Source organism: Ictalurus furcatus, chromosome 16, assembly GCF_023375685.1.
Source record: "Ictalurus furcatus strain D&B chromosome 16, Billie_1.0, whole genome shotgun sequence".
Classification (NCBI taxonomy): domain Eukaryota; kingdom Metazoa; phylum Chordata; class Actinopteri; order Siluriformes; family Ictaluridae; genus Ictalurus; species Ictalurus furcatus.
Window position 1 is genome coordinate 5,586,727 of NC_071270.1, and position 27,681 is coordinate 5,614,407.

General features: G+C 40.5%; 1 protein-coding gene across 4 annotated transcripts; it reads right to left on the reverse strand.

The window, feature by feature from the left end:
* Positions 1-24,718, reverse strand: ogdhb (oxoglutarate dehydrogenase b). 4 transcript variants are annotated; one of them, XM_053645458.1, is made up of 23 exons: positions 24,552-24,718; positions 18,352-18,744; positions 16,438-16,620; positions 15,553-15,655; positions 13,803-13,918; positions 12,724-12,878; positions 12,369-12,515; positions 12,129-12,219; positions 10,716-10,895; positions 7,760-7,888; positions 6,791-6,970; positions 6,483-6,635; positions 6,237-6,339; positions 5,972-6,100; positions 5,717-5,867; positions 5,487-5,614; positions 4,517-4,695; positions 4,358-4,429; positions 4,115-4,240; positions 3,636-3,708; positions 2,449-2,612; positions 878-1,032; positions 1-775 (listed from the first exon to the last, which is right to left on the reverse strand). In XM_053645458.1, exons 2-23 carry the CDS (start codon positions 18,577-18,579, stop codon positions 655-657), a joined length of 3,066 nt encoding a protein of 1,021 aa, XP_053501433.1. In that variant the 5' UTR covers positions 18,580-18,744; positions 24,552-24,718; the 3' UTR covers positions 1-654. The 4 variants fall into 4 exon arrangements, with proteins under 4 accessions (XP_053501433.1, XP_053501434.1, XP_053501435.1 ...); XM_053645459.1 differs by lacking the exon at positions 15,553-15,655 and adding an exon at positions 15,885-15,978; XM_053645460.1 differs by lacking the exons at positions 16,438-16,620; positions 18,352-18,744; positions 24,552-24,718 and adding an exon at positions 15,885-15,969.
* Positions 24,719-27,681: the final 2,963 nt, after the last annotated feature.

Below are 27,681 nucleotides of genomic sequence, written 5' to 3' on the forward strand. Positions count from 1 at the left end.
TGTGTTTAAAAACAGATGAAACTTTATTGAAGCTAGCTAGCTCGCTCACTCGCTAGCTCACTCACTCACTCACTCGGTAACTCACTCACTTTTGCAAAGCCTGAGTCATTGCCACTGGAGAAATGGGCCTACTGTACAATCAGTTGGTCAGTAAAATTTAATACTAAAATGGGAAAACAGAAAATATTCCATTCACAATCTATTAAAAACAGAGATTTGTCCATTTCCTACCACTTGCTCATAAAACCTTTAGTTTTACTGGCCTTGGTGTCCTGATGTGTGAAGATTGCAAATCTTCTGTTGCATTTGTGTGTGCACTTTGATGCAGAGCGTTTAAAAAAAAAAAAGCAAACTAAAATGTCTGTTTTGATTCATGCACTTTGTCAGCAGTAAAAGCCTCAATATTGAAGACATGCAGTCTCCGTCTCCCATCTCTCCTGGAATATTTGCACAATGTCCCAAGGTTCAAAGCAACCAGTGTTTTGAATTTCATTTAAAAACGAATTACTGCGCCAATGTCTAACCTGACTTGCCAGCTCTGATGCTTCATTATTGTAGCGATACAGAGACAGTGCCAGCATAACGAGTGGGAAACAGTGTCATTATATCTGTAGCTGGAGACGAGGAGAGAGGGGGTTTTGGGTAGAGTAGCGTTTAGGGCTTGTCCTGGAAGGCATCCAGGTTGAAGGCTGTGTTCAGGAAACGATCCAGCTCCAGGAGATGGGCTTTTTTGTTCCCAGTGGCCGGGGCAGCAGCGGGTTCACGCCCGGCGTACCTGAGGATAAGAGCAACACGCGCATAAAGGAAACACTGCCGTAAACATGACTTCCAGAAATATGAAAAACGAGAGAATCCAGCGAGGCAGAGAAAAGTTTACCAGACAGGACGTGCACGGGCGATGGTGGTGCGTATGCGTGGCCTGATGTAGTCGTAGTAGCCCTGGTTCTTGTGCTCCTCTTGGCACCATACCAGCTCAGCCTCTGGATACTTCTCAATCTCTGCCTTCACCAAGTCAAACGGGAATGGAGAGAGCTGCAAAAATAATAAAAAGTGAGCCAAATTGTGCAGCTAAGTGAGCTGTTCACTATAGTTTGTCATTTTGTCTGTCAAGTTAGCTAGCAGATTTACAGCCTCTCTCTTCTTGCCAACACCACGCCCCCTAGAATGCCTGAATGTAAGTGCAAAAGTGGAGTTTTAATTGTCAAATAACATGATTGACAGGTGAGCAGACATGCCTGTTTTGGTCAATCATTTGGTGCCACAACGCCCAGAGCATACAGTAGTATGTAGTAATATGCTATACTCTAGGTATAGAATTGTATGTAATTATATATATATTTAAATAAATTGTGTACTATAATATTATGCAATACTTATCTAGCAGAATAGTGCATAATACATATGTAATACAATAGTAGATTTTGGACACCTGACCATCACACTCGTATGCGGTTGTTGAACATCCCATTCCAAATTTTGTTCCCCTTTGCTGTTATAATAACCTTCACTATTCTGGGAAGGCTTTCCCGTAGATTTTGGAGTGTCGTCATGGGAATTTGCCCACAAGTGTATTAGTGAAGTCGGGCATGGAGGCCTGGTGTGCGGTCGCATTCCAGTTTATCCGAAAGACATCAGGGCTCTAGTCAGGCCACTCGAGATTTTCCACTCCAACCTTAGCAAACCATGTCTTTAGGGAGTTTGCTTTGTGCACAGGGACACTGTCATACTGGAACAGCTTCCGGGCCTCTTCGTTCCAATGAAGGGAAACTGTAATGTTACAGCATAGAAAGGCATTCGATACAACCGTGTGCTTCTACACACAGTTTGGAGTTGGTTTACATTACAGTACGGGTGCGATGATTAGGCGTCCACATACTTTGACCATAGTGTACGAGAATAATACAAAATACATATGTATTATTAATCTACTATAATAGTACATAAATGCGTATACACTAGAATAGTGTGTAATACTCATTCCGTACTAGAATAATACAACTATGAGGATTTGAAACAGCAAACATTTTAGTCTGCCACTGACGTCGTACCACACTATCCCCCTACTATTTATAGTGATATTGTACTACAAGGACCACACTAACTCCCTATTATTTATGGTGATATTGTACTACAAGGACCACACTAACTCCCTATTATTTAATGTGATATTGTACTACAAGGACCACACTAACCCCCTACTATTTATGGTGATATTGTACTACGAGGAAAAGTTGTGTTACTTTTGAAGGATGTGTACAACAACAGTGCCGAATGACTGCAGTACAGACAAGAAAACCATGTTGTGTACATGTACATGCGCTGCTAAACTCAATTTTAATAACCACAACAGAAGATTCTCTGTAATCAGCAACCATTATGATTGCAGAACTGTAACTCCTCACATGGTCCGCTCGGCTTATTCATCAGACGTGTATCTGTGCGTAACACCTGTTCTATGCGAGCAATAGCCACAGTTTCCTCCATTTCTTTGTTCGTGCGCTGTTTGATCAGGTCATAGTACACCTTCCCAGTGCAGAAGATGATGCGCTTCACTCCAGCTGGATTCTGGGATGCTGGGCCGTCCTCTGGGATCAAACGCTTGAAGTGTGTGCCTACACATGCCCAAACAGTTACCAAAACGTTAACACAAAACCACAGTGCTACATAATGGTCTCACACACACAAAAAATTTCAATCATGAATATATACCACCAGTCAAAAATTTAAACTGTCATTCTGTATTAATTTTTTCCCACATTTTAGAATAATAAAGTAATCAAAACTCTGGAGTAACACAAATGGAACTATGGGAATTCTGTTGTGATAAAAAAAAAAGAAAATAAATCAAAATAATTTAATATTTTAGCATCTTCAAAGTAGACATGCTTTTTGCCAAGAATTTCCAGAAATGTATTTTTGGCATTTTCTCAACCGATTTCTTGAGGAATCTCCTGGAGATGCTTTTAAAACAGCATTAAAGGAGTTCCCACCTACGCTGGACACTCATCAGCTGCTTTTCAGAATGTTTCGCTCCGAGTCGTCCATTTTTTGGAAATGGAATGTTAGTTTTCTAATGAAAGAAATGAATATTTCGGCACGATTATATTTCTGTCTACAACACCGATTTCAAACATTTAATCATACATCTTCAGATCAGGTTTTTAAGACCACGAGAAACATTTCAGTCGAGTGTCCACAAACTTTTGACTAGTAGTGTGTGTTTAAGTGCAGTGAGCAGTTCTTTGTTCTAGTGTGTCTTTTGATAACAATACAATGAAAATCGCAGGGCTGAGTGACGCTTAAACACGACACTGCTTCTAATAATTGGAAAGGCTCTAGAGCACTCATTTGCTATTAGTGTCTTTGAGGGAATGAAATACATAGGCAACGTTGCTCACAGAAAGTGGGCTTGCTCTCTGTAAGCACTTGTATGCAAACCATCCCAGGTATGATGGCACAGAGTTTTTCGTCAGAAAAGAACGTGTCGAATAAGGTCTTATTCAACCGATCGTGTCAAGCTAACAACAATTTACTGTATTGAAATGGTACAGCCCTAACATTGATGCAAGAATTAAATTAAAACATGTATTACCTTTTCAGTGGCAAAATTTTTTAAATGTACTGAAAGCACTCACCTTGGAGCATGTCATCAAATGTGGACTTGGCTTCCGGATGGCGTAACAAGGATTTGGGGGTGAAAATAATTAGCTGTAGATGAAAAAAAACAAAGTTAAGACTTTGTCTACTACATGTTTAAAAATTTAGAAATTAATTACTTTGTGACTAATAAATGTCCTCCGTATTAGTAAAGTGATTCTTAATGTTATAAAACATGATTAGAATTTTTAATGGGACATTAAATATCGAGGGTGCAAATTAATCGAGTGTGGAAAGGGTAGAATTTGGATTTCCTGTTTTTTTTTTTTTTTTAAATCTGTCCAAAGACATTTTTTTGTTGGGTGACTTTAATATAATTAAACCTCTTCGACCTTCCGAAAGCCTAGAAACAAATCGAGTAAATTGGTTACAACGGTAGTTGGTAAAATACATGTGAATTCAAATGAACTTTAGGTATTGATTAGCGGCCCGTGTATGGATGGTCGGCGGCTCTCACGGGTTTGCGGAAGGCTTGATGGATCTGCCTTCTCAGCACGTGAAAGTAGTTGGCTGGGGTGGAGCAGTTCACCACGATCCAGTTACAGTCATACAGCTGCTGTACCTCAAAGTCAGCTGTGATTTTCTGAAAGGAACAAAAAATAGCAATCAGCAAAGACACACAAAATAGACTGTCCATTACCTGAGATTTACAAAAAGTAAAGACTTACTACTGAAGAACAAAGACTTGTGCGAGACTTACAGGGAAAACGTCAGGGTCGTCTTTGCACATCTGGAGGAAACGCTCTGGACGAGCCGAGGAGTGTTCGGGACCCTAAGAAAAACCGGCTGCGAGTTATGAATGGCAAAGACATGAATAGATTTCAATAGAGAGAATATAACAAGGAGATCTGGAACACACCATTCCCTCCATGCCATGGGGAAGCAGTAGGACAATGCCATTTTGGCGCACCCACTTGGCCTGGCCAGCACAGATGAACTGGTCGATGATGCACTGGGCGGTGTTGTGGAAGTCTCCGAACTGTGCCTCCCAGAGCACCAGTGCGTTAGGGCTAGCCATCGCAAAGCCCAGCTCAAAGCCTAGATAGGGATGGGGTTAATAAATCACACTTTATAGGGATAAGTTGTGTCTCAAAACACGACCTAATAACCATCTGTTTTGCATTTAAAAGGTGCTAAATATGCATGCGACGGAATCAAATAGTGCCAGACGGCATTCAGTGTTCCATTCGTTTTGATGTAGTTGTTAATTAACTGTACAGAAACGGCACTGCGGACAAACTCTGTCACCTTGTCACATTTCTGTCATCTTCTACAAGCCCTTCTGCTCTGTAGTGCATGATAGGACCAATTAATGCAAAAGGTGGCACACTTTTGTTCCACACTTCATTTGTTCAGCAAATTTATCCAGGAAACTAAATGTGTTTTTCTGCCTCAGTGTGAACACACTAGACCAGTGGTTTTCAAAGTGGGGGCCGCCAGGGGGTGCTCAGGGGGCCTCAACAATTTGGTCGGAGCCACCAAGCCCATCCCTCCCACTAGTATGTTTTCTCTTTCTCACTCTCAGACAACCACACACACACACACACACACACACACACATACACAATCAATTCCTAATGTAATGTAATGTAAAGATGTAAGATGTAATTATTAATAAAAAAGGGGGATATATTCAGAAGTCTGTATTTGTTATGTGTTTTAAAGTCATCTTGCAAAAGGGGGGCCTTGCCCTGGAAAAGTTTGCGAACCCCTGCACTAGACAGTTGATAAGAATGCCGCTTGAAACCTAGCTCTAGTTGAAGTATGACATCATTCTAAGAAGCAAGGTTAGTTTCCATGTCATATAATCGAAGATGTAAAACGCTTACCTAATACTCCATACTCTGACAGCGAGCTATTGCACACGGTGTAAGGAGCCTGGTTTTGGTCGATGTGATTCATAGGAATGCAGGTTCTCTTGTCTACCTTCTGATCGTGCAGGACATGGTGGCGGTGGCTGTGGTGAGGACAAAGAGAGCAATCACTAAAACAAAAAAAATTTGAGGTAAAAGATCAGAGATAAACAATCTACTCTGTAACGCATTGATGCGAGCAGAACCTGAAGGTGCCTCTCTCTACGTCCTGGCCGCTAAGCCGCACATGGATGCCTTCTTTCAGCAGGGAACCAAAGGCCATGTACTCGCCCAGGGCCCAGTCCACTGTCCGGTTCTCCACCATTGCCTTTCTGCTCTTCAGGATGCGGCTCAGACCTTGTAGATAGAGAAAAATGGATTTGGTTGTGAGAAAACGTTACTGTCCGTACAGGTGAGAACGGTAAAACAAACAAACAAACAAACAAAAAAAAAAAACACACCTCCGTGGATGGTGAAGTCATCAACAGGCACAGAGGAGGCCACTTTTCCGATGTGGACAAGCTGCTCTTCGTTCAGGCCGGTGGAGGGACAGCCCATGCTCTTAGGCTGGCCATCCAAAGTAAAGAAATCTGCACATCCATTCATTCATATTTAAGTCAATGAGGTAACAACTACGACACATGTATCTTAGTCTCTGGTACAGAAGCAGATAAAGTGAAAGGTTTTGGTTCGGGGTGGAGCACAAAGTGTCTCACAGGCACATACCAGGCCAGGGAGAGTCAAGCCAATGTCGGATGTGGAGGATCTTCTCGTCTTTGGAGCGTACGTAAGCTTCCTCGCAGATCTTGTCGTAATTGGCAATCTCTTCCTAATGGCGCACAAGTCAAGAACATTCGCCTTAAGATTCCCAGAATTAACTATAGTTCATACAAACACAAATTATGTTCACGTGTTTATGCAATGAATTGTGTTCGATTATCACGTTTGTGATAATGCATCCTGCCATCTGACCTCATACTCCTGTCTGGTGACAACTCTCTCCGATATGAGCTTCTCCGCATATTTCTGCAACACAGGCTTCTGTGTTTTAATCTGTTTGTACATAAGCGGCTGCGTGAACATCGGCTCATCCATCTCGTTGTGGCCGTTCCGCCGGTAACATACCTACAAACCCGTCCGTGTATCAAAGCGGAAACAGAAACCGAACCAAACACATGAGATGTAAATGATACTACGCGATCACAGCACTGGTAAAACGTTAAATCTACAGAAATGTAAATTTTTTTTAGTAGGAAAGAGCAGGTAAGTCTGCGGCTTACCAAGTCCACCACCACGTCTTTATGGAACGTCGCCCTCCACTCTGCAGCGACGTTGCACACGTACATCACGGCCTCGGGGTCGTCGGCATTGACATGGAAGATGGGGGCATTAACCACCCGGGCCACGTCAGTGGGATATGGAGAAGAGCGAGCCATACGTGGGTCAGTGGTGAAGCCAATCTAATAACGCAACACAAGATGGTCGATAGTTGGAACTATTCCTTTATTCGAGACGTAATCGAGACTGTAAAAAAGGCTGTTTCCAGTTGACCATTTCGTATTGTATCCTGAAAAGCTTCAAAGCACATGCATTTGCATTTAACGGACGGACTGATATCCGAGGGGGTGCCAAGTTTCTAAGGTCACATCGCCATTTTCACAAGCCATTGAAGAGACAAAAGCGGACGCTGTTATTGTATTCATTCAACCACAGCTTCTTTAGTGAAGCAGCAAACAAGAAATCATACAGGTTTATCTTCCTAAGAACAAACATGTCCTTAGTCCACCTCTCGCTTATTTTTTTAAACATTTTTGTAAGGTTGCTATACTGGTTGATATATTATGACATTCGGAGTCATACATAACATTAAAAGCCAATTAGTAGAGAGTAGTAGAGAGCTTGTCGTCGTCGTTGTCATTCTAACTGCATACAAGTACACAGTAGAACGACACTGAAAATAAGAAAAAACTGAAATGAAATAAAAGCAGACAGGCATCATCGAACCCTTGTGTCCTGTAGCACTCATTCTGTCACTTTGTCTTCATTTAGGTCCACAAGGTGTTTGTATGATATTCCAATTAACCGTAAGTATCAATAAACACATTATAGACGTTATGCACCGTGCTAATTTCTTAGGTCACATTTTTAAGAGAACCTTCTGACAAATATAGATGGCACAACTATAGCTGAAGGTTTGCTGTAATATACTTGGGCAAGGTTCATCTGAAATGAGGGGATGATACACACACCTGGTTGTTGACTACCACATGTACTGTGCCATGAGTGGTGTAGGAGGGAAGATCACTCAGGTGAAAGGTCTCATACACGATGCCCTGACCGGCGAACGCTGCATCTCCATGTAGCAAGATAGACATCACCTGTGGGGACAGTCACAGAAAGGTCCTTTGTGTTTTCACGTTAATGTTGCACCGTCGTGCTGTAAATAAACTTTCATTTCCATTAAAGATCTCTATGTTGCAATCCCTGTTCTCATAAAGTGATAAGCCGGTGAGGCAAGATTCCACAAAATGAAAGTGGGTACAACATGTACATGTAGGTGACAAAATGACAAGAAAAACCTGAATAACTAAGTGAAGAATGTGCAGACATTTCTAGATGGGTGTACTGTGAGATACAGAAACAACTGCTGTCCTACAATGCTCCGTGACTTGCATAAAAATGCTGAGAAAGCCTAGCTGAGCTAGATTTTGGATCCAGAACGCAGGAGGAAAAAATATCAAAGTGACTTTAAAAAGGGTTCATTATCGGGGCACTGATAGCAGGAGCTTCATGCACAGACATGACTCAACTGGCGGGATTTCAGTAGTAACAGTGACTAGGTTCAAGGTTCGTACAGATGCTTCATAATGAAATTCCAGGACTTTCAAGGACTTTTCAAGCACTAATTTTGTTTTTGTTTTCAAGGATGTCATTCAACCATGTTCTTTATTTCTTCTTTTTAAATTGCAAATTATAAAATAAATAAATAAATAAATAAATAAATAAATAACCACACACAAAAATATGCCGCCTTTTGCAGCCATGCTGGACTAAATTCGCATTTCCCGGGCATTGCTTCATCTTCACCATGACGTCAATATACAGGGGGTCCTAAAGTCTCCATACATAGGGGAAATTAACATTTTTTCAGCAAAAGGTCTTACAAAAGTTTTCACACTTAGTTAATTTTTTTTTTCAGATCGCCTTTGGCAAAAGAACAACGTATTGAAATCATTCTCGTGGATGAATCTGGAAGCTGTCGCAAGGTTGCGAAGGACTTTAACAGGAAACATGGCAAACACATCACACATGACACTGCTGCCAAACTGGGAGCCAAAGTTGGGAGAGACGACTCAATATGTGTTTACAAAGAAATGGCAATCACGTAGAGGATGTTTTGTAAAATAAATAAATTTACGTTTTGCTAAAAAAACCAAAAAAAAAAAACCAACTACATTTCCAATATGTATGGAGACTTTTGCGACCCCCTGTACTCCGGGCGAGAGACAGGAGCACTGTTGTTGCAAAAAACTTTCAATGGAAAGTCGCTAGATAATGTCACACGCTAATTAGCATATTCATTACGTTACTATGTCATATTCGCATTCTGTCTAGTGTCAGCTTTTACATCCGTTTGCTTCTCTCCTACTCTCTGTGCTCACATACTGTATTTTAATACAGCTGTATTCCCAATAAAGCTGTTCTCGTTGACACATTTTTCTGTTTCTGTTGTCAGACAATGGAACGAGTATGAAATACTGACTGAACTGCAAACCATTAAGAGACTACATGTTAACCAGCAGTCACTTCCAAGCCATTTCCAAGCTGCTGCTCTGCTAAAATCCAGATTTTTCTTGTAATCATGACATCATCTGACAAAACCACCATACACATAATTTAAAGACCACAGTTGTGCTGTGATTTTGGCGATATTTACAGTCAAAACGCAGAGAGAAAGTTATAAGCCATGGAATGTCACTCTTACTTTTTCTCTCACACTGAATGTTCTGCTCATCTCTGCCACTCACTTGCACAGAGAGAGGTGTACCTGCGCTGGGAAAGCTGGAACTTGGGCTCGTGGGGCCGTACTGGCCGCTCTCTTCTATGGAAAGTAGCTAAGGTTTGCCCGAAAAGTCATGAAGGGGGTCTGAAAAGTGGACCGGCTTTAAAAATAGCTGTCTTTAAAGTTCTTTAGTGAGTTTGTATTCAATTACTTTTCATAATTCAACACTTTTTAAAGCACCACTAGACAAAAAATGGCTATTTTCAAGGTTTTCCAGTACTTCAAGCACCTTGTACGAACCATGTAGATTCTAAAGTAACATCTGCATGTAAATCTATGGGATAACATCAGTATCAGTATATAGGGTTGGAAACTGTGGTCAAAAGCACACATGCAATGACCGATATTCATGTATCAGTGTGATCTATAAGAAACAACAGAAAAGAAGAGCGAGAGTTCTTTAGGTGACAGAGAATGTCAATTCAGGACGTGAGCAAGAGCATAGTGAGGGATGGAAGTTATAGCAGGGTTGCACTGCATAAATACCTCATTACAAAGACAAATGCACATCTGAAGGTGCGAGTTCAGTGGTGCAAAAACCTAAGGCACTGTTCTACAGAGATGTGGGGGTGATACAGCCAGATGAGTCATCCTTATTCAACCATATTCCCGACAAGTGGGCGACGAGTAGCTTACACCAAGAGAATGGTACTGATGGGGGTCTGATGGCTCTGTTTTTAAGACAATTTATGTTGTTTTTCCATTTATTTTGTCACCTGTCTGAGGCTTTCTAATTTGCAAAGATACTGAAAGTAATGTACATTCCAGTTTAAAGTCACAGACAAAGACCCAATTTTACCTATACATATTTAATATTATTTACTTTTAACAGACAAGCATGCAGGAGACTTGGAACTGAATAGGCAATGAGCCATTCATTTGATACGTACATATTTTTGGAAAGGAGTACACAACTTAGGAATGCGTCTTCCCGAGCTTTTAAAGGGCACTGCATTAAACAAAAGTGTACAATTCGTCCTAAACAGTATATAGGATCTGAATGACTGTTTTACTCTTTTTAATGTTTTTAAAGATTATCTAACAGTGAAATTGATGATGTAAAAAAATATGAGTATTTATGGCTCGACAGTTCCAGGCCTATGCGGACTGGATTTATAGGACAGATAGTACTAAGTGCAGACCCTGTTGCCTTGTGTGTCTCCGCAGTAGAACTGCTCAGCCTTGGTCTTGCCCTGCACTACCGGGTTCACTGCCTCCAGGTGAGATGGGTTGGCCACCAGCGACAGGGTGATGTTGCGATCAGTCACGCGGTTTATCCGTCTGTGATACAGCCCCAAATGATACTTCACATCGCCTGATCCCTGACAGGCAGACGATGAAAGGGAAACAAAAAGAACACAGAATGGAATGTTGACAATGTTCTAAATCCTGTTTAGATTGCCAAAGGCTAAGCATGACACAAAAGAAATGCGCAAAACCACATGTGCTACAGACATAAAACAAAAAGCCATTCTGCGGCACTCCCGCCCTCTACTCAGGCAAGAGAGATGAGCTCGAGCCACCTAATTGTGGCATTACAGCGCTTAGATTTTGTGTTAATTTGCATACTATGCAAAACGTACTTTTGGGAACTTGTCCTAGGATTTTTGTCCCAGATTCATAATGTTGGTGTTAACTGGCTCAGGAGAGTTTCTCCTTTAATAATTATCAAAAAGAGGTTGAGATTTATGAACAATATGACCACCACCTGCCAAGCAATATAATAGAGCAGCGTCCTGAGGAGGTCCGCTGAGTTTTGGGTGTGGTCAAGTTCAAGTGCATGTTTTTCTACATACACTACCAATCAGAAGTTTAGAAACATTTGACTGAATTGTTGCTCATGATCTTAAAAATCGTTTTGAAATCGGTGTTGTAGACAAAATATAATTGTGCCAACATATTTGTGTTATCGCAGAGTTTTAATGACTTTATTATTATTCTAAAATGTGGGGGAAAAAACCAAAAAAAAAACCAAAACTGTGTCTAAACTTTTGAAAGGTAGTGTATACATAGTCCGTTTGAGTTGAAATGCTCTTACAACCAACTAGGAACAAGCTAGGAACCACCTGCGATACCACAGCAACCTCCTGACCATGTCCCATCAACCCCCCGACAACAGGGAATTGCGTTGTCTGTTAAATTACTCTGGAATTTTGTTCATGAAATGCACTTTTCTAGTTTTTGCCCACCATTGTATGTAAAAAAAAGTGTCACTTTCACAAATACATATATCTAATCTGCGTATAATAATATAATGAGTCTTTATTGATAACATATACATTACACCACAGTGAAATTCTTTTCTTCGCATACCCCAGCATGTTAGGAGGTTGGAGTCAGAGCGCAGGGTCAGCCATGATGCAGCGACCCTGGAGCAGAGAGGGTTAAGGGCCTTGCTCAAGGGCCCGATTTCTAACTAATATCTAACTAATCTAAAGCTAACTGAAAATCAGCTTGGATATTTCACTGTTATGAGCAGTCATGACTAGTGTGATGAAAGACTTGTAATAAAATAAACAAACAAATAAACAAATAAATAAATAAATAAAGCCAACCTCATCAGCAGCCTCGAGCTTGGAATCAAACTGACAAAAGATCTGCTCCAGCTCTTTACGGATGACGTTGGCCAGTACATTCAAGCGTCCTCTGTTAGGAAGGGAATATGGAATTGAAACACGCTTGATGCATGCAACCTTACTACACACTCTTACCCAAGCTTGTGCCATGACTACAATGTGGCAAACATTCAAACTAAACAGACTGTGAGGAAGGAATCTGAGGAGTGGCTGAGGTACCTGTGGGGCATGCCCAAAATCACATTCTCTACACCTTTGTCACTCGACTTGTCGATGATCGTCTTGAGGGCAGGGATGAGTGCTTCACATCCCTCCAGTCCGAAGCGCTTCTCTGAGGACCACTTCCTCTGCAGGAACTCTTCAAATCTGTTCGAAGCAGAGAAAACCCTCCATAACATCATAGTATGATTCACAGCAGGGGTATTCAACTAAAATGTGTAAATTTGATTAAAAATTTTTTTTTAAAAAATCCCCACAACTTACCATTTTTTTGAAAAACCATATCCTTTGCAAACGGAACCACAAAAAACTAATTTCAAATCAGCTAAAAAGGACAACGTAAAATTTTGCCCACCTAGTAGAGCGGATCATGCGGGCTAGAAGATTACGTTTCTCCTCTGGAGTGAACTGCATCGTGCCAGGTTTCTCAAACTTCTCCCGGATCCACTGGCACTGCTCTAAATCGTTGATGAACATAAACTCCACTCCGATGTGCTGACAGTACGCCATCTGCAAGCAGGGGGCAGTATTTACACATCACTACATTCTTCCACAGCAAAACCCAATCTGTTCATAACCCTACAAGAACAACACAATGTTTCAGGGATAGTTCAATATGAATGATAACTTTCAAGATTTATATTTAAGTAAGAATTAAAACACGACAAGGAGTGCTATTGTAATTGTAATGTAATACAAGTGGATAATGTTCCAATAACAGCGTTTTTTCTTATTATTCTTAACAGTGTTTATTTATTAAAACACAACATGAACTTTGTAGACAAGTTTTATAGTTACATTTGATGATGTGGAACATCTGTGAAATAAGTTCATTCCTGTTATCACATGTTATAGCAGCTATAAATCACACTCTGTTGTTTTCCAGGGTCGGAAAACTTTACAGTTATGTACCCATTACTGTTTCACTGGGGCCTTCTTCCATAAACACTAAACAAACATCTCCTCAATAAAAACGTCATCACACAACTGATTACACGCTTATATAACCCTGCTTATGTGGGGTGCCCACAATGCAAGTCCTGCGTAAGCTGTTACTATAGAAACCTTGTGGCCAGAACTACTGTACAAGCTGCCGTTATGGAAACTTAATCAACATCTTCTGACCACTGAGAACTGACCAACAGTGCAGGGGTATAAATGTTTATTACTATTCAGTCGCTATATATGTATGCACTGCTTTTCAGTCAAGCAGTGTTTTCTAATTTCCTTTATATAGCCAAAACTGAATAAGATCTGCACTGTACAATTGTTAAAAAATCCCTGTACAGACTCTATAATATCGATTTTTTTTTTAAGTGAAATATGCTGCATGTATCTTCCTTTAATTTTACGTCAACATTGTCTGTGTGAACTAAAAATTTAGACCCAACAACAAGAGATAAAGGGTCAAACACAGCAAGGCAGCAGGTGTACCTCTAAGCGGCGGATGATCTCCCGGAGTGGCAGTGCGCTTTCACTGCCCCCGATGAAGGTGGTGGTGGGAAGTCGGAACACTGTATCCAGGTCCGAATCGCTCAAACCATAGAAGCCTGAACACACAGATAAGACAGAAAGGACTGAAACGAACCGCCATCGTCAGCCGTGCCAACATACCCAATCCAGAAAGACAGAAGAAAAAAAAAAAAAAAAATGTCAGAGGAGTAACAAAATACCATGTAATTTCAGACACATCGCAAGGAAAGCTGATGCATGCAGAGGATGTGGAAAAGGGGCAAAAGAAAGAGAAAAAGAGATGAGAGGATGAAGTATTTTAATGTTGGTATCTGAACATGAATGCATTTGATTTGTTATTCACTTTTTCAATGATGTGAACCAATAACTGGCTTCGAAGGTTGGCTTACTTTCAAGAAGTTCATCATTACGTTGTACAGTCTAGGTGAAAGGTCAATACCTATTTTAAGCGGATACCTGCTGCACGATTACCAGTTTCAAAACAAGAACGTTCTTTTGTACATAATGTACTCCAAAAGGCCCGTGTTTACTTTGACTGAACATTAATCTTTAAGACCACACTCTATCAGCTATAAAAGATAAACGATTCAAACTATTCATCAAACAGCGCTGGCATTCTATAAAGAAAACAACTTGAGCTCATCAAAACTTGTTTTGTCACGTACATACTGTTCAGTAAACAGAACTTGTCTCTTATGGCACTTATGGGACTATTTGAACTATTAAATTCAAATAGCTCAAATAGCTGTGAGATGACACTTATGTCTAAGTGTGACAAAGATGACAATGGACACACCTTTATGTTAAAAAGACTGGAACACTTTCAGTTTCTTTCCCTGATCTAAAGCCTACATTATTACAGTTATGGAGTAAACTTATTACCGAATGAAGAGACGATTGGAATAATCGAGGCTTGGAGAATGGAAGATAAGCCCCAGATGTAATGCAAGATGTGACTTCTGGGCCTGGTTTAGTTTTATAGGCAATTAATCCACCTACGGATGATTGTTAATTAATGATTCCAGCAACTGCTTCCATTTTTAAATGGCAATAACAAATGTAAGAATCTAACCTGGTGGGGAAGTCAAAAGAAGTAAATAATTATGACCTTATCAACAAAACAACACAGAATATAGAGCCAGGAAAGAAGACTTTTAAACTTCTCTCTAATTATTTTGTCGTCACTTGGACTGGGGTCACTCTAGAGGAAAATTCACGAGGAAAATTCAAAGTATTTAAAGAGACCAGGAAGTATTTATTTAGGCGATGTGACAGCAAAAATGGAAATACAGAAGGCAATTCCAGGAATACTGCAGTGAAAGAGCACAGTGGAAAGGTCTAGAAGGGAAAGAAACAACTAACTAAATGAAATACAAGAAAATGCTACAGGTCCCATGGACAGTTTCCAATGGGTAAATAAACAGGACTATCACACACCACTCTAGGTGTAAAAAAATAAAATAAAATAATTATTTTAAAAAATCCTCTCTGCCAATCTCTTCTAGTCCCCTTTCCCCTACGGACCCTGCACTGAACTTGCCCTGCTCATTGAAAACATCCACGCAAGTCATGCTGTAGCGACATGTCATGCAAGTTTAAAGCAGAGTCAACAAAATCGAGCACAGTGTGGATGAATGTGCAAGCTTATTGGACAAAGTGACATAAATCCCACAAAACTCTCTCTTCACACCCACCCCAAGCATAACCTCACCGAGCTTATGGGAAGATGTGACAATATCCATGGGGATGCACAAATCAAGATCAGCATCCATAATTCCCAAGGGGTCCAGCTGGGCAACATGATGCCCACGTATCTGTAATAGTTCAGGTTTTCAGGAGAGACAGAGACAAAGAGGAGCAACAGCAAGAAATAGAGAGAGACAGAGAGGAGACAATAATCCGAAAGAAAGCGAAACAGTAAAAGCCAAAACAGACAGAAAGGATGAGACGAAGAACAAGGAGAGAAGGGGAAAAGAAAAGCAAAATTAATAGACTGGTCAAGGTCGCTCAGCACAGACACTACACCGCACAAGCGCTTCTCACCGACTTGGTGGAACCCCACTGTAACCGGGGTATCGTCAAAATTAACACAACTGATGCCCAAAGGATCAAGTTTGGCCACGTGGTGACCTCTCACCTGCAAACAAGGAACAGAGCTATCTAAATAATCGAGTGTTTCTTTAGTACTCATTATGGTATGTGAAGTGAATTATATTTCTTGGGATATTATTATCCGGTTACACCAATAAAGTTAAAAAAATTTATTAAACAATTTGCTGTATGGACAGCATCTGATTAGGATGAAGAATAACAAAGTCGGGTAAACATATTTTAATTGAAAGTGAAATAATTATACTGTGACCAATGCCAGATAATAACGTTAAATAGAAAAGAATTTACATTTTCGGTGTTATACAAGTTTATACTAACGCAGACAAAAGTATTCATCTGTATCCACCTATTTGAAAAGGGAAAAACAGTATGATCATAACTGAAGCATAAAATTCTCATCAAGGCTCATTTACTGTTAGGTCAAAGCGTCTCTAGAGTAAATCAAATATTATAGGTACCAAGTACAGTGATGACAATTGCCTACCTGGTACGCACGGATGAGGGATTGCACAGCCAGGTGGTCCTGAACTAGCTTCTCCACATTGGCTTGAGATCCAACCAGTGCCTGAGGTAGCACTGATGTTATCGCCGCAGGAGAAGGGGGACTCTGGTAGGCAGAGCCGGGGGGCGCACCATTATTGGCATTGCGAAAGAAGATGTCCCAAGACTGAGTGACAGACATGAAACAGAAACGCAACTATTAGATTGTGGTATTGCAACAATAAAAACCTTCAAATGAATAAAGGACACATGTGAAGATCAGACTCTCGATAGATCTCTGTTCTTTAACTAAAACAGGGCGCTCATTCACACCTGATTTACATCCTATTGATTGAAAACACCGGACTCTAAGTTCACCTTCAGATCAACTGCTAATCCTAGAGATTCACCTACATCCACCATTCAACCATATGTAATACTGGATCATTTTCCTCAATATAATACTGACCAAATATTATATATGTTTGTCTCATTTCTTTAATTGGGTTCTCTTTGTCTACTTTTAGGACTTATGTGAAAACCCGATGGTGTTTTTTGATCATGTTTATACAGATATATAGAAAAATCTAAAGGGTTCAAAATCATTCAAGCACCACCGTATATGTGGGCCATAGCAATGTACACCGATCATCCATAACATTAAAGGCACAGACAGGTGAAGTGAATAACATTGATTATCTCGTTTCATTGCCACCAGTCAATAGGTGAGATATATTGGGCAGCAAGTGAACAGTCAGTTCTCGAAGTTGACGAGTTGGAAGCAGGAAAAATGGACAAGTGTAAGGATCTGAGCCACTTTGACAGGGGCCAGATTGTGATGGTTAGACGACTGGGTCAGAGCATCTCCAAAACAGCAGGTCTTGTGGGGTGTTCCCGCTATGCAGTCGTTAGTACCTACCAAAGGTGATGCAAAGATGGAACCGGTGAACTGGTGACATGGTCATGGGTACCCAAGGCTCATTAATGCATGTGGGGAGCAAAGGTTCGCCTGTCTGGTACGATCCCACAGAATTGCTGGGAAAGTTAATGTTGGCTATGATAGAAAGGAGTCAGAACACATAGTGCATCACAGCTTGCTGCATATGGGGCTGCGTAGCTACAGACCGGTCAGAGTACCCATGCTCACCCCTGTCCACTGCCGAAAGCACCTACAATGGACTCGCGAGCATCAGAACTGAACCATGGAGCAATGGAAGAAGGTGGCCTGGTCTGATGAATCACGTTTTCTTTTACATCAGTATATGGCCAGGTGAGTGTGCATCGCTTACCTAGGGAAGATATGGCACAAGGATGCACTATGGAAAGAAGACAAGCCGGCGAAGGCAGTGTGATGCTCTGGGAGAGGTTCTGCTGGGAAACTTTGGGTCCTGACATTCATGTGGATGTTACTTTGACACGTACCACCTACCTAAACATTTTCACAGACCATGTACTCTCCTTCATAGCAATGGTATTCCCTAATAGCACTGGTCTCTTTCAGCAGGATAATGCACCCTGACATACTACAAAAATTGTACAGGAATGTTTTGAGGAACATGACAAGGAGTTAAAGGTATTGGCCTGGCATCCACATTCCCCAGATCTCAATCCGATCGAGCATCTGTGGGATGTACTGGACAAACAAGTCCTATCCGTGAAGGCCCCACCTCGCAACTTACAGGACTTAGGATCTGCTGCTAATGTCTTGGTGCCAGATACCACAGCACACCTTCAGAGGCATTGTGGAGTCCATGCCTCGACAAGCCAGAGCTGTTTTGCTGGCACAATATGGACCTACACAATATTAGGCAGGTAGGTTTAATGTTATGGCTGATCAGTTTAATTGAATATAATAAGCATTTTATTGAAAAGTGTACCACATTTAGGCCTTATAACACATTTCTTGACACAGGCTTACCTTATGTACACTCCTGGGGTTATCCAGCCATGCATAATACATCTCCTCCAAGTAGTTGGAACTCGTGCCATTGAGGAAGGGCTCAGCAACAACAGGCGCTGTGTAGCACCTGTTTGTCTGAAACGTCCTTAGTGCACAAGCCGCTGACCTCTCCTGCAGAACTTTCTGAGTGTTCTGTGCGGCTGTGAGTGGCCGAAACCGGGCGGCACAAGTCCTTAAGCGATGCATTGCAGTCTTTAAAGCAGCTCGCCGCTCGTTCACCACTCCAAACCGGCAGCCTCAAGAAACTCCTTAGTGAAAATAAGTGTCAGATGCACAACTCACAGGATGTAGATAGTTATTAGTGCTATCCTCCTCTTCGAGTCTGTCTTCTCGTCTCGGCAGATCCACAAACTGAGATGGCAAAAACCAGTCAAAGTTTTAGCCATCAAATGGGTACGACAACATTCCTGTCGGTGTTTAGCATGTCGTTATAATAATAGTAACAACAACAACAATAATCTTTCTAGCACTAATAGTGCACCCAATTATGTAATATCTTATATATAGCATAGATTTATTCTTATTCTTTTCTCAGTACCGAATTTTCTGTCAGTGGTAAGTACGTAGAGTAGTATACAGTAGAATACACCGCTAGAAAATGAACCACTAACTTGAATATTCATCCAAAAGTGTTAAATTGAACATCATATGGCAATCAAATTATATTATCTGAGAATGTTACACCAAACATTTACATGTATGGTAAAGTCACAAGATGTAATTTCATTTTGGAGTACAGTATTCCATGTCAAGACACAACAACTGTCTGGGAATGATGCAAGATTAAGGGCAATTTATTATATAAGTTACTATTATTATTATTATTATTATTATTATTATTATTATTATTAGTCGTAGCAGTAGTAATTACGTTGTTGTTCTGGTTTGTGGTGCTCTTTGTCATCCACGACTGATTTCTGTACATTCCATGCCATATGTACTTTCCCGCTTATATTAGTTCATGTGTACATTATCTGTTCAGTATGTGTTTGTTCATTGCTAGAACATTCAGCACTCAGCAGTCCTCTTATCACACCTCCTGCACCACTTTAAAAAAAAAAAAAGAAAAAAGGCCAGACTGACTGGCCCACCACAACTCTTTTTTCACAAAATTTTTCAATTTCACTTTGGTGATTGTCAACACAATGTTCTAGCTTAAGAAGTTACTCTAATGGTCATAAAAATTAAATATGTTGCTATGTCATTAATAGTTGGATTATATTTATGTAATAAAAATGTGCTGCAATTATATTGGCGAAAATGTTCCTAAACAAGAAAGGCTGCCTAGTTGCAAAAAGATCCCTCAACCTACACATGCAGTGTACTATAAAGCCACGTAATTAATTAAAGTAGTTTTCTAAATAACTAATGAGGACTCAGCCTGGTTCTTCTTTGCTTCTCATTGATGAAGGGCTTTTTTTCCTAGCTTTGCATGGCTTCAGCCCTGCCCCTAGGAAGCTGTTTCGCACAGTGCTCGCCATGCATTTCACCCCAGCTGCCATTCGCAATTCTTTTTGTAGGTCACTTGATGTGATCCTACGGTTGTTGAGTGACATTCGAATGAGTTGGCGGCTATCCTGGTCAGTGGGGAGTTGTTTTCGCCCTCTGTAGCTCTCTTGTCCCCGCCGTCTTTGAAATGTTAAGGATGTAAGCAACCCGACGTTCACTGTATCCCTCTTCCAGTAAAGCCAGAATTGAACCCTTCTTTTCTTCACTCAAAACTTTCTATTTCAACTCTTTTGGCATAGCCCAGAGGTGTCCAATCTTATCCGGAAAGGGCCGGTGTGGGTGCAGGTTTTCATTCCAACCAATCAGGAGCCACACCTGATTCCACCTGTTTAATCAGTTGATCTTGGCTTTCAATACACTCAGGTGTGGCTTCTGATTGGTTGGAATGAAACCCTGCACCCACACCAGCCCTTTCCGGATAAGATTGGACCACCTTGGCATAGCCAACAGTTTTTTTTTTATTCCAATTACTTTTGAGGTACTACTAGCACTGTCTTTGCCATCCATCTGGTCCTACTGCAAGAGTATAGTGAGGACCACAGCAGTGGTTTTTATATTTTTCCTCATTAAATAAGATTTGGTTCAGGTGATCACCTAATCAACACTTCATTCAGTAGAATGAGGTGTGCCTGTGTTGGAATTCAACAAACACACCTCATTCGGTACAATGGATGAGGACGCACTAAGAACAGCGAGCAACAAACTATCCTGGGCCATCAGGGAGGCAAAGAGCACACACGGCCAGAAAATACAGTCACTTCCTGGACAGCGGCGACACGTAACACATGTGGCAGGGCACTCGGGCCATCAGCAGCTTCAGAACAATATCACAATAGCCTGTGACAGTGATGCCTCATTTCCTGATGGACTTAGCAACTTCTACATTCGGTTTGAGGTCCAGAATGACATGACTGCGAGGAAGACCACAGCTCCTACCAACAACCAGGTACTGTTTCTAGCCACAGCTGATGTAAGGAAAACTCTAAGCAGAGTCAACACACAAAAAGCTGCTGGACATTCCTGCAGAGTGCTCAGAGGATGTGCACACCAGCTGGCAGATGTTCTCAGTGACATGTTCAACACCCCCCTGAGCAGCACCGTTGTTCCAATGTGCTTCAATGCCACCACCATTGTCCCTGTGCTGAAGAAGTCTTCAGTGTCCTGCCTCAATGACTGCCTTGCACCCAATGACTACCTTGCAGTGTCCTGCCTCAATGACTACCGTCCCGTTGCACCCGCACCCATTATCATGAAGTGCTTTGAAAGGCTCGTCCTGAGGCACATCAAGACCCTGCGGTCCCCTCACTGGAGCCCCGCAATTTGCATATTGTCCCAACAAATATGAAATATGCCAATTTTTTAGGCAGACGAGGACCCACACTACAGTGTGGGAACGGGGGAGGAAACTATTTCTGTCAGGGACAGTCCTAGGAAAAGCAGCGAAGCCCGCAGGTGTTTAGTGAAAAAGCTACCTAAGGCTGTGTTCACATGTAACATCTTTTTTTTTTTTCCTTTTTAAGCAGTCAGCAACTGTTTTACAGAATAATCCTATGGAGTACTCAGTACACCCTGAGCTTCTTTTGGGATGCACTCAACTGCATTTTGGAACTTTTTCTTTTATATGAAAAAAACATTTTGACTAGCGGTTCTCATCAGAAAAAGACTTAACGAGTGAATTCAGTCTAACTTTGTTTAGCTACCAAGCCACATTAGATACTAACGTTAGTTCAGTCGAGTTATATTTATCTAATGTCAACTAGCTAGCTTTGCTGGCTAACGCAACTTAATTCAGTTCATGAATATTTATGTAGTTAGCTAGGTTTGCAATCTCTTTAGTTGTATTATAACATTACAGCTAATCCGAGCCGATGCTTGTAACTACTATCTCGAGGTGACAGTACAGAAATATCCAAGCAGCTGTTTGATTAGCTTGACGATGAGCATCTGCTCTAGACCGATCACATAAACGTTCGTCCAAACAATGATTGCTCATTACTGTTGCCAGTTCACCTTTCCGTTTGAGAACAAGCCACCTCTCCAGTTTTTTTTCAGTGCATAGAACACCATTGTTTTTACGTTCATTCTGATATGTCATCTAAATGCCTTTTTACTTCCGTTCAACTTAGGTGCTCCACTTTCTGTGGTAAGGAAAACCCTGCCTTGGTGTTCACCTGGCGTAGAACCTCATCCGGTCCCTCAACACAAGCTCCAGAACCAAGAAAGCTCAGCAGCACCTCTACTTTCTGAGAAGGCTGAGAAAAGCCCATCCACCCCCACCCCCCCATCCTCACCACATTCTAATGAGGGACACAAACTCTTCAACCTCCTGGCATCTGGCAAAAGGTACCAAAGCATTCAGGCCCTCACGTCCAGACTGTTTAACAGTTTCTTCCCCCAAGCTATCACTCATACTCGGCTGAACCCCATCCCACTCCCCTTGCAATTTTTGCACATTCCTGTATTGGCGAACTGCATTTTTACTGCTACTATGTATATTTATAAATAATATTGTACTTAAATTCTTGTCACTACTATACTCTCTGTCTGGCTGCTATCAAAATAACTGCTGTTATATAACCATATTATATAAATATACTGCTCTATAACTGTCCATATATGGTATAAGCTTATCCACTGAATACTATGTCACTATGTCATATCATGTTATGTTTATATTACGGATGTGACAGTGAGGACATTTTCCCACCGGTTAATCGACATGGGACAACACCGGTAACACCGGTATCACCAGGGAGGGGGTTCCCCTCACGCTTATGAATGCCTGTGCAGCAGTTTGCATTTCACTTTTGCTTTTGAATTAGCAGCAATTCTGGGGCAGCAATTGCTTGAGTGCTGGGTTCATTATTATTCTTAATGAAAAACACAACAACTACAAAACAGTGCAATGACAAACCCGCTTATATTAAACATAGAACTTTTTAAACCAAATCTTCCACCATTGTCCTGTCAGTCAGCTCGCCTCACTCTCGTCACGAGATAAATGAAATCTGACACCTGCTGATCTGTGCTGCGACTCGGACTCGTTTGGCTCATGCTGAATTGTGCAGACGTGTTCAGTTTTTAATTATAGCGCCCGTCCTCTAACTGATCCAAATTATTTTTATTACCATAAAAAGGCAAAATGACAGTGGGGGCAGTGCTGCCGTGGGCAAGTGACGTAATCGGTATGTAGCCTCAACACCGGTAACACCGGCTATCGCAGCAAGCCTAGTTTAATTACATTCACAGCATTTTTATTATATTGTTATTCTTTTGCATTACCTGCTATAGCCGACACTTGCACACTAGAACTGTGTACCTGTCGGCACTACACTTTCACGTAATGTGCCTACTGTCCTGTTTTAGTAGTTACTGTACTGTCTTGTGCTGCTCGGACACTTTGCACATGCACTTTATGTTAAAAAAAATAATAATTGAAAAATGTAGGTTTTATTTAGTTCTGTGTAGTTTCCTGTAGTCCTGTGATATTTTTATGCATCACCATGGTCCTGGAGGACCGTTGTTTTGTTTCACTGTGTACTGTATCAGCTGTACACAACTGAACTGACAATACAGCCATTTGAATTGATTTAACATTATTGAAGGAGTCTCCAGTATAAGCACTTTGTAACAGTCAGGATGTTTACAGCCACAGGAAAGTTTTCAGGACAGAGGAGTTTGAGCATTCTAGTTACGTTCTAGGGAACGAGTGTTTAAACCTGCTATAGTGCAAGTGATGACAGGAACCGACTCGTCTCGCTGATGTTCCACAACATTAATTGTAACTACGAACAGTTAAAAAACATGACGTGTCGTTCATTAATAAATTAAAAACTGTAATCATTGGTAAACTGCAGTGAAATAAAAAAACGATAAAACGCTTTGGGATGTACCCACACCACCCGTCTTTCACTCTTTTCCTGTAACAGTCTGTGCCCTACTGTTTAATTCCTCCTTACTTACTTTCCTTTCTTTATGTAAATCGTTATGATATACAAATGACCAAGTCGAGGCAATGAACATGCAAATGAGTCGTGACGTCACCTGGCTACTCAAGGCGCCTTTTTGATCACGTATTAGCTACTTTCCCCTGAAAAGAGTTGGCAACACTGCAGCCGTGCTAGCTAACAGGACAAACCAAGCGCTTATTCAGCTCATTTTCTAACTTGTGAGGTAGCGACTGTTTCTGTGAAAATGTTCTGTTATTCACTTGCGCTAGCTAAAAGCTAGGCTATTGGCCATTTACTGTAACTAGGGAGCACTGCACTTATTCTCCTGTGACTAAGCTTTCGGTTGATAACGCAGTCAGTCACTTAGATAGATACAACAGTAGATATTAGGGATTGTTGAGGTAGTTCATGACCAATACAAAAAAAGCAGCAAAGGACAAAAGAACTAGCTAATTAGACAAACCGCAGCATGTTATCCTGCTGATAAAAACCGCTTACAGCAGCACAATTCATCCAACATGACCATGAGACCAGCTGCACCAAATTCACACACGGCTAAGTTTAAAAAGAAAAATTTGTATTGTATCTAACGACGCTAAGGTAGCTAACTGTTATCTATTAGATATGCAGAAAACTAATGAATCACCTCAGAGCGTTGACGCTCAATACATGCGCCGATAAAATGAATTGAAATTTTACCTTCAGTTCGCCGAGAACGAGATGGAGAATCCTCACAACAAAACTGACAGCTCAATTAAAACATAAATAAACCATAAATGGTTTAATATTCGGTGTCAGAGCCAGCCCAACACCAGCACCATCACTGACGTGTGTGTGTGTATGTGCGCTCCAAGTTTCAAACAAACAGGGAGCTCGCGGGATTGCGTCATTGGGGGATGAAGCGTCATGAGCGGAGGTTCAGCCCATAAAACATGTATCAACGTTTCAGTAGCTAAATGGGTGGGACTTTAGCTCCAAATGGGTGGGACTTTAGTTCCAAGTGGGCTGTACAAACCTCCAGAAGACTTTGATTGGTTACTGTAGTGTCTGTCATGTAAATTAAGTTGTTGGTTTTTTTTTTTCTTTTCCAGAGGCAATATGGCGGCTTGACTGAGTTAAATGGGTAAACTTGCAGTTTTTCAATTTTAAACATTGACGTACTGAATTCCCAGATTATGTAGAATCAACAAAAGGAAGTGTATTTTATTTGTTAAATGACTTTTAAAAATCCGTTTTATAATGTGCTTTCTGTGTATCCACCAGGTTACGCTGGTAAGCTCTAGGACATTTACACCAAAGCATTTTACCCAGGATTGTGCAGTTTGTCATACATGCAATCCAACTGTGTTAATGAGTAATGTCATTGTATATGCAGAGAAAATGCACGACACCTTTTATCACTATGGACTGTAAATATATGTAAAATGTTGTTTTTATTTCTGAGTAACTTGTACATATTTTGTAGTAGATTTTGTTGTGAAGGAATACACCTAAAAACAAAATCATTGAGCAATAAAATAATAATGTTACACATTCACCTCATTGAATACAGTTATATCTCGTTTAAGTTTCCATCTTGATACTGTTGAATTTTAAAATGCATATTTAATATTAGACAATTATTATATAAACTTCAGTCTTCAAATAGAGTGGCATTGGACATGCATACAATATCACTTCTGGATTTTCGCTTAAATTCCGCCCATTTCTGAAATCTCGCCTACTTGTGGGGTAAGTACCTCCCACTTGGAGGTAAGTACCACCCACTTGGAGGTCTCCGGGCTTTTCTGCCACCTAGTAAGAATGTAAATGTTATATCTTCTAGAAAGGAATTTAAAAAGTTGTAAAAAGATGTATTTAACTCACACAAAATACATGCAAAAATTATTTTCTTCTGGGTTAGCAGTGGTTTTCACCTCGCCACTCTTCCATGGATGCCATTTTTGCCCAGTGTCTTTACGATAGTGGAGTCATGAAAAGTGACCTTTATTGATGCAAGAGAGGCCTGTAGGTTCTTTGATGTTGTCCTCGGGTCTTTTATGACTTGCTGGATGAGTAGTTGCTGTGCTCTTGGAGGAATTTTGGAAGGTCGGCCACCTCTGGGAAGGTTCACTACTGTGCCGATTTTTTTCCAGTTGGAGATAATGGCTCTCACTGTGGTCCTTTGGAGTCCCAGAGCCTTTGAAATAAATTTTTTAAACCCTTCACAGACTGATTTATTTCAATCAACTTCTTCCTCATCATTTCTGGAAGTTCTTTCAGTTTTGGCATAGTGTGTTATTTGGTAAGACCATTTAACCAACTTCATGTTGTTCAGTAAATAACTATCATTTAAAAACTGTATTTTGTGTTTACTCAGGTTGCCTTTGTTTTATGTTAGATGTTGTTTTAATTTCTGAAACAATTTAGTATGAGATGTACACAAAAACAGAAGAAATCAGGACAATTTTTTTTTCACAGCACTGTAGATGTAAGAATGGATTCCAGTAAATATTAGCAAATTCTGGAAGCAACTGTGACATATTCAATCATGAAACTGAAGCTGAAAAGAGATTGGCTTGTACAACAGGACAATGATCCAAAACATACCTCAAAATCAATCATGAAGTACACTATATAGCCAAAAGTGTGTGCACATCTCACTATCACACCTGTATGTGCTTGTTGAACATCCAGTTCCAAAATCATGGCTGTTAATATGGAGTTGGCTGTTATAACAACCTTCGCTCTTCTTTGAACGTGTTCCACTAAATTTTGGAATGTGACACATTGTGATTTTGGGATTTGAGCCCATTCAGCTACAAAAGGATCAGTGAGGTCAGGCACTAATGTCGGGCTAGAAGGCCGTTTGCTCAGTTGATGTTCTAATTGATCCCAATGATGTTCAATGCAGGTGAGGTCAGGGCTCTGTGTGGGCCACTCAAATTCTTACACACCAAGAAGTGTTCTGCAAGGAAAGTTCAAACAAGAATGGAAAGCCTCCTAACTGGCTAAACGTTTGTAAGCTGTGATATCTGCCAAAGGGAATGTTACTAAATACTGACTTAGTAGGGTGTTCAAACTTTTGCACAATTCCCTTTTGCCCAATTTTTAAAAATCTATTTTTCATCAAATATAAAATAATCTGTTCAGGGCTGCCTCAACATTTGCATACAACTGTCTAACTGATTATTTAATACTGTTATATAATAGTACACTATTATGACTCAGCATTTTAATGTAAAATCTGTATTTGACTCATTCCATCATCACAGATACTGGATTTAAAAAAACACAAAAGAACCATTTACAAACTGCTGACTGATGTGATCAGGGCACGCAAACAATCTTAAAGAGTCTTGTTAAACAAAAGTACTAAGATAATAATGTGTTTCTACACTGGATCTGTGGAGATAGCGGTCAGCTGCTCTCCGGATAGCACAGTTTGTCCTTAAAATTTATCCTGTATGCAATGTTTACATTATTTACAGCCGTGTCATTCAGACAACTGCTCACTTTGGGTTATTACCTAATGTGGCACAGTAGGGCACAAATGTTTTTTGTGAAAAGGATAGCTGTGGGGAAAAAAAGCCTTACTCTTGGTGACAATATTCTTTTTTTTTTTTTTATTGGTAACATATTGATAACATCTTAACACATTTCCTTTAAGTTATATGGGAGAGAGAGAAAACACTGGAAGAACAGATAAGAAGAATCAAGAGAAACATGGGACTCATAGTAAACTAATTTTCTAATAATCATATAAATTTCACATAATCTCAATTTTACATTAGAGATTTTATATATATATATATATATATATATATATATATATATATATATATATATA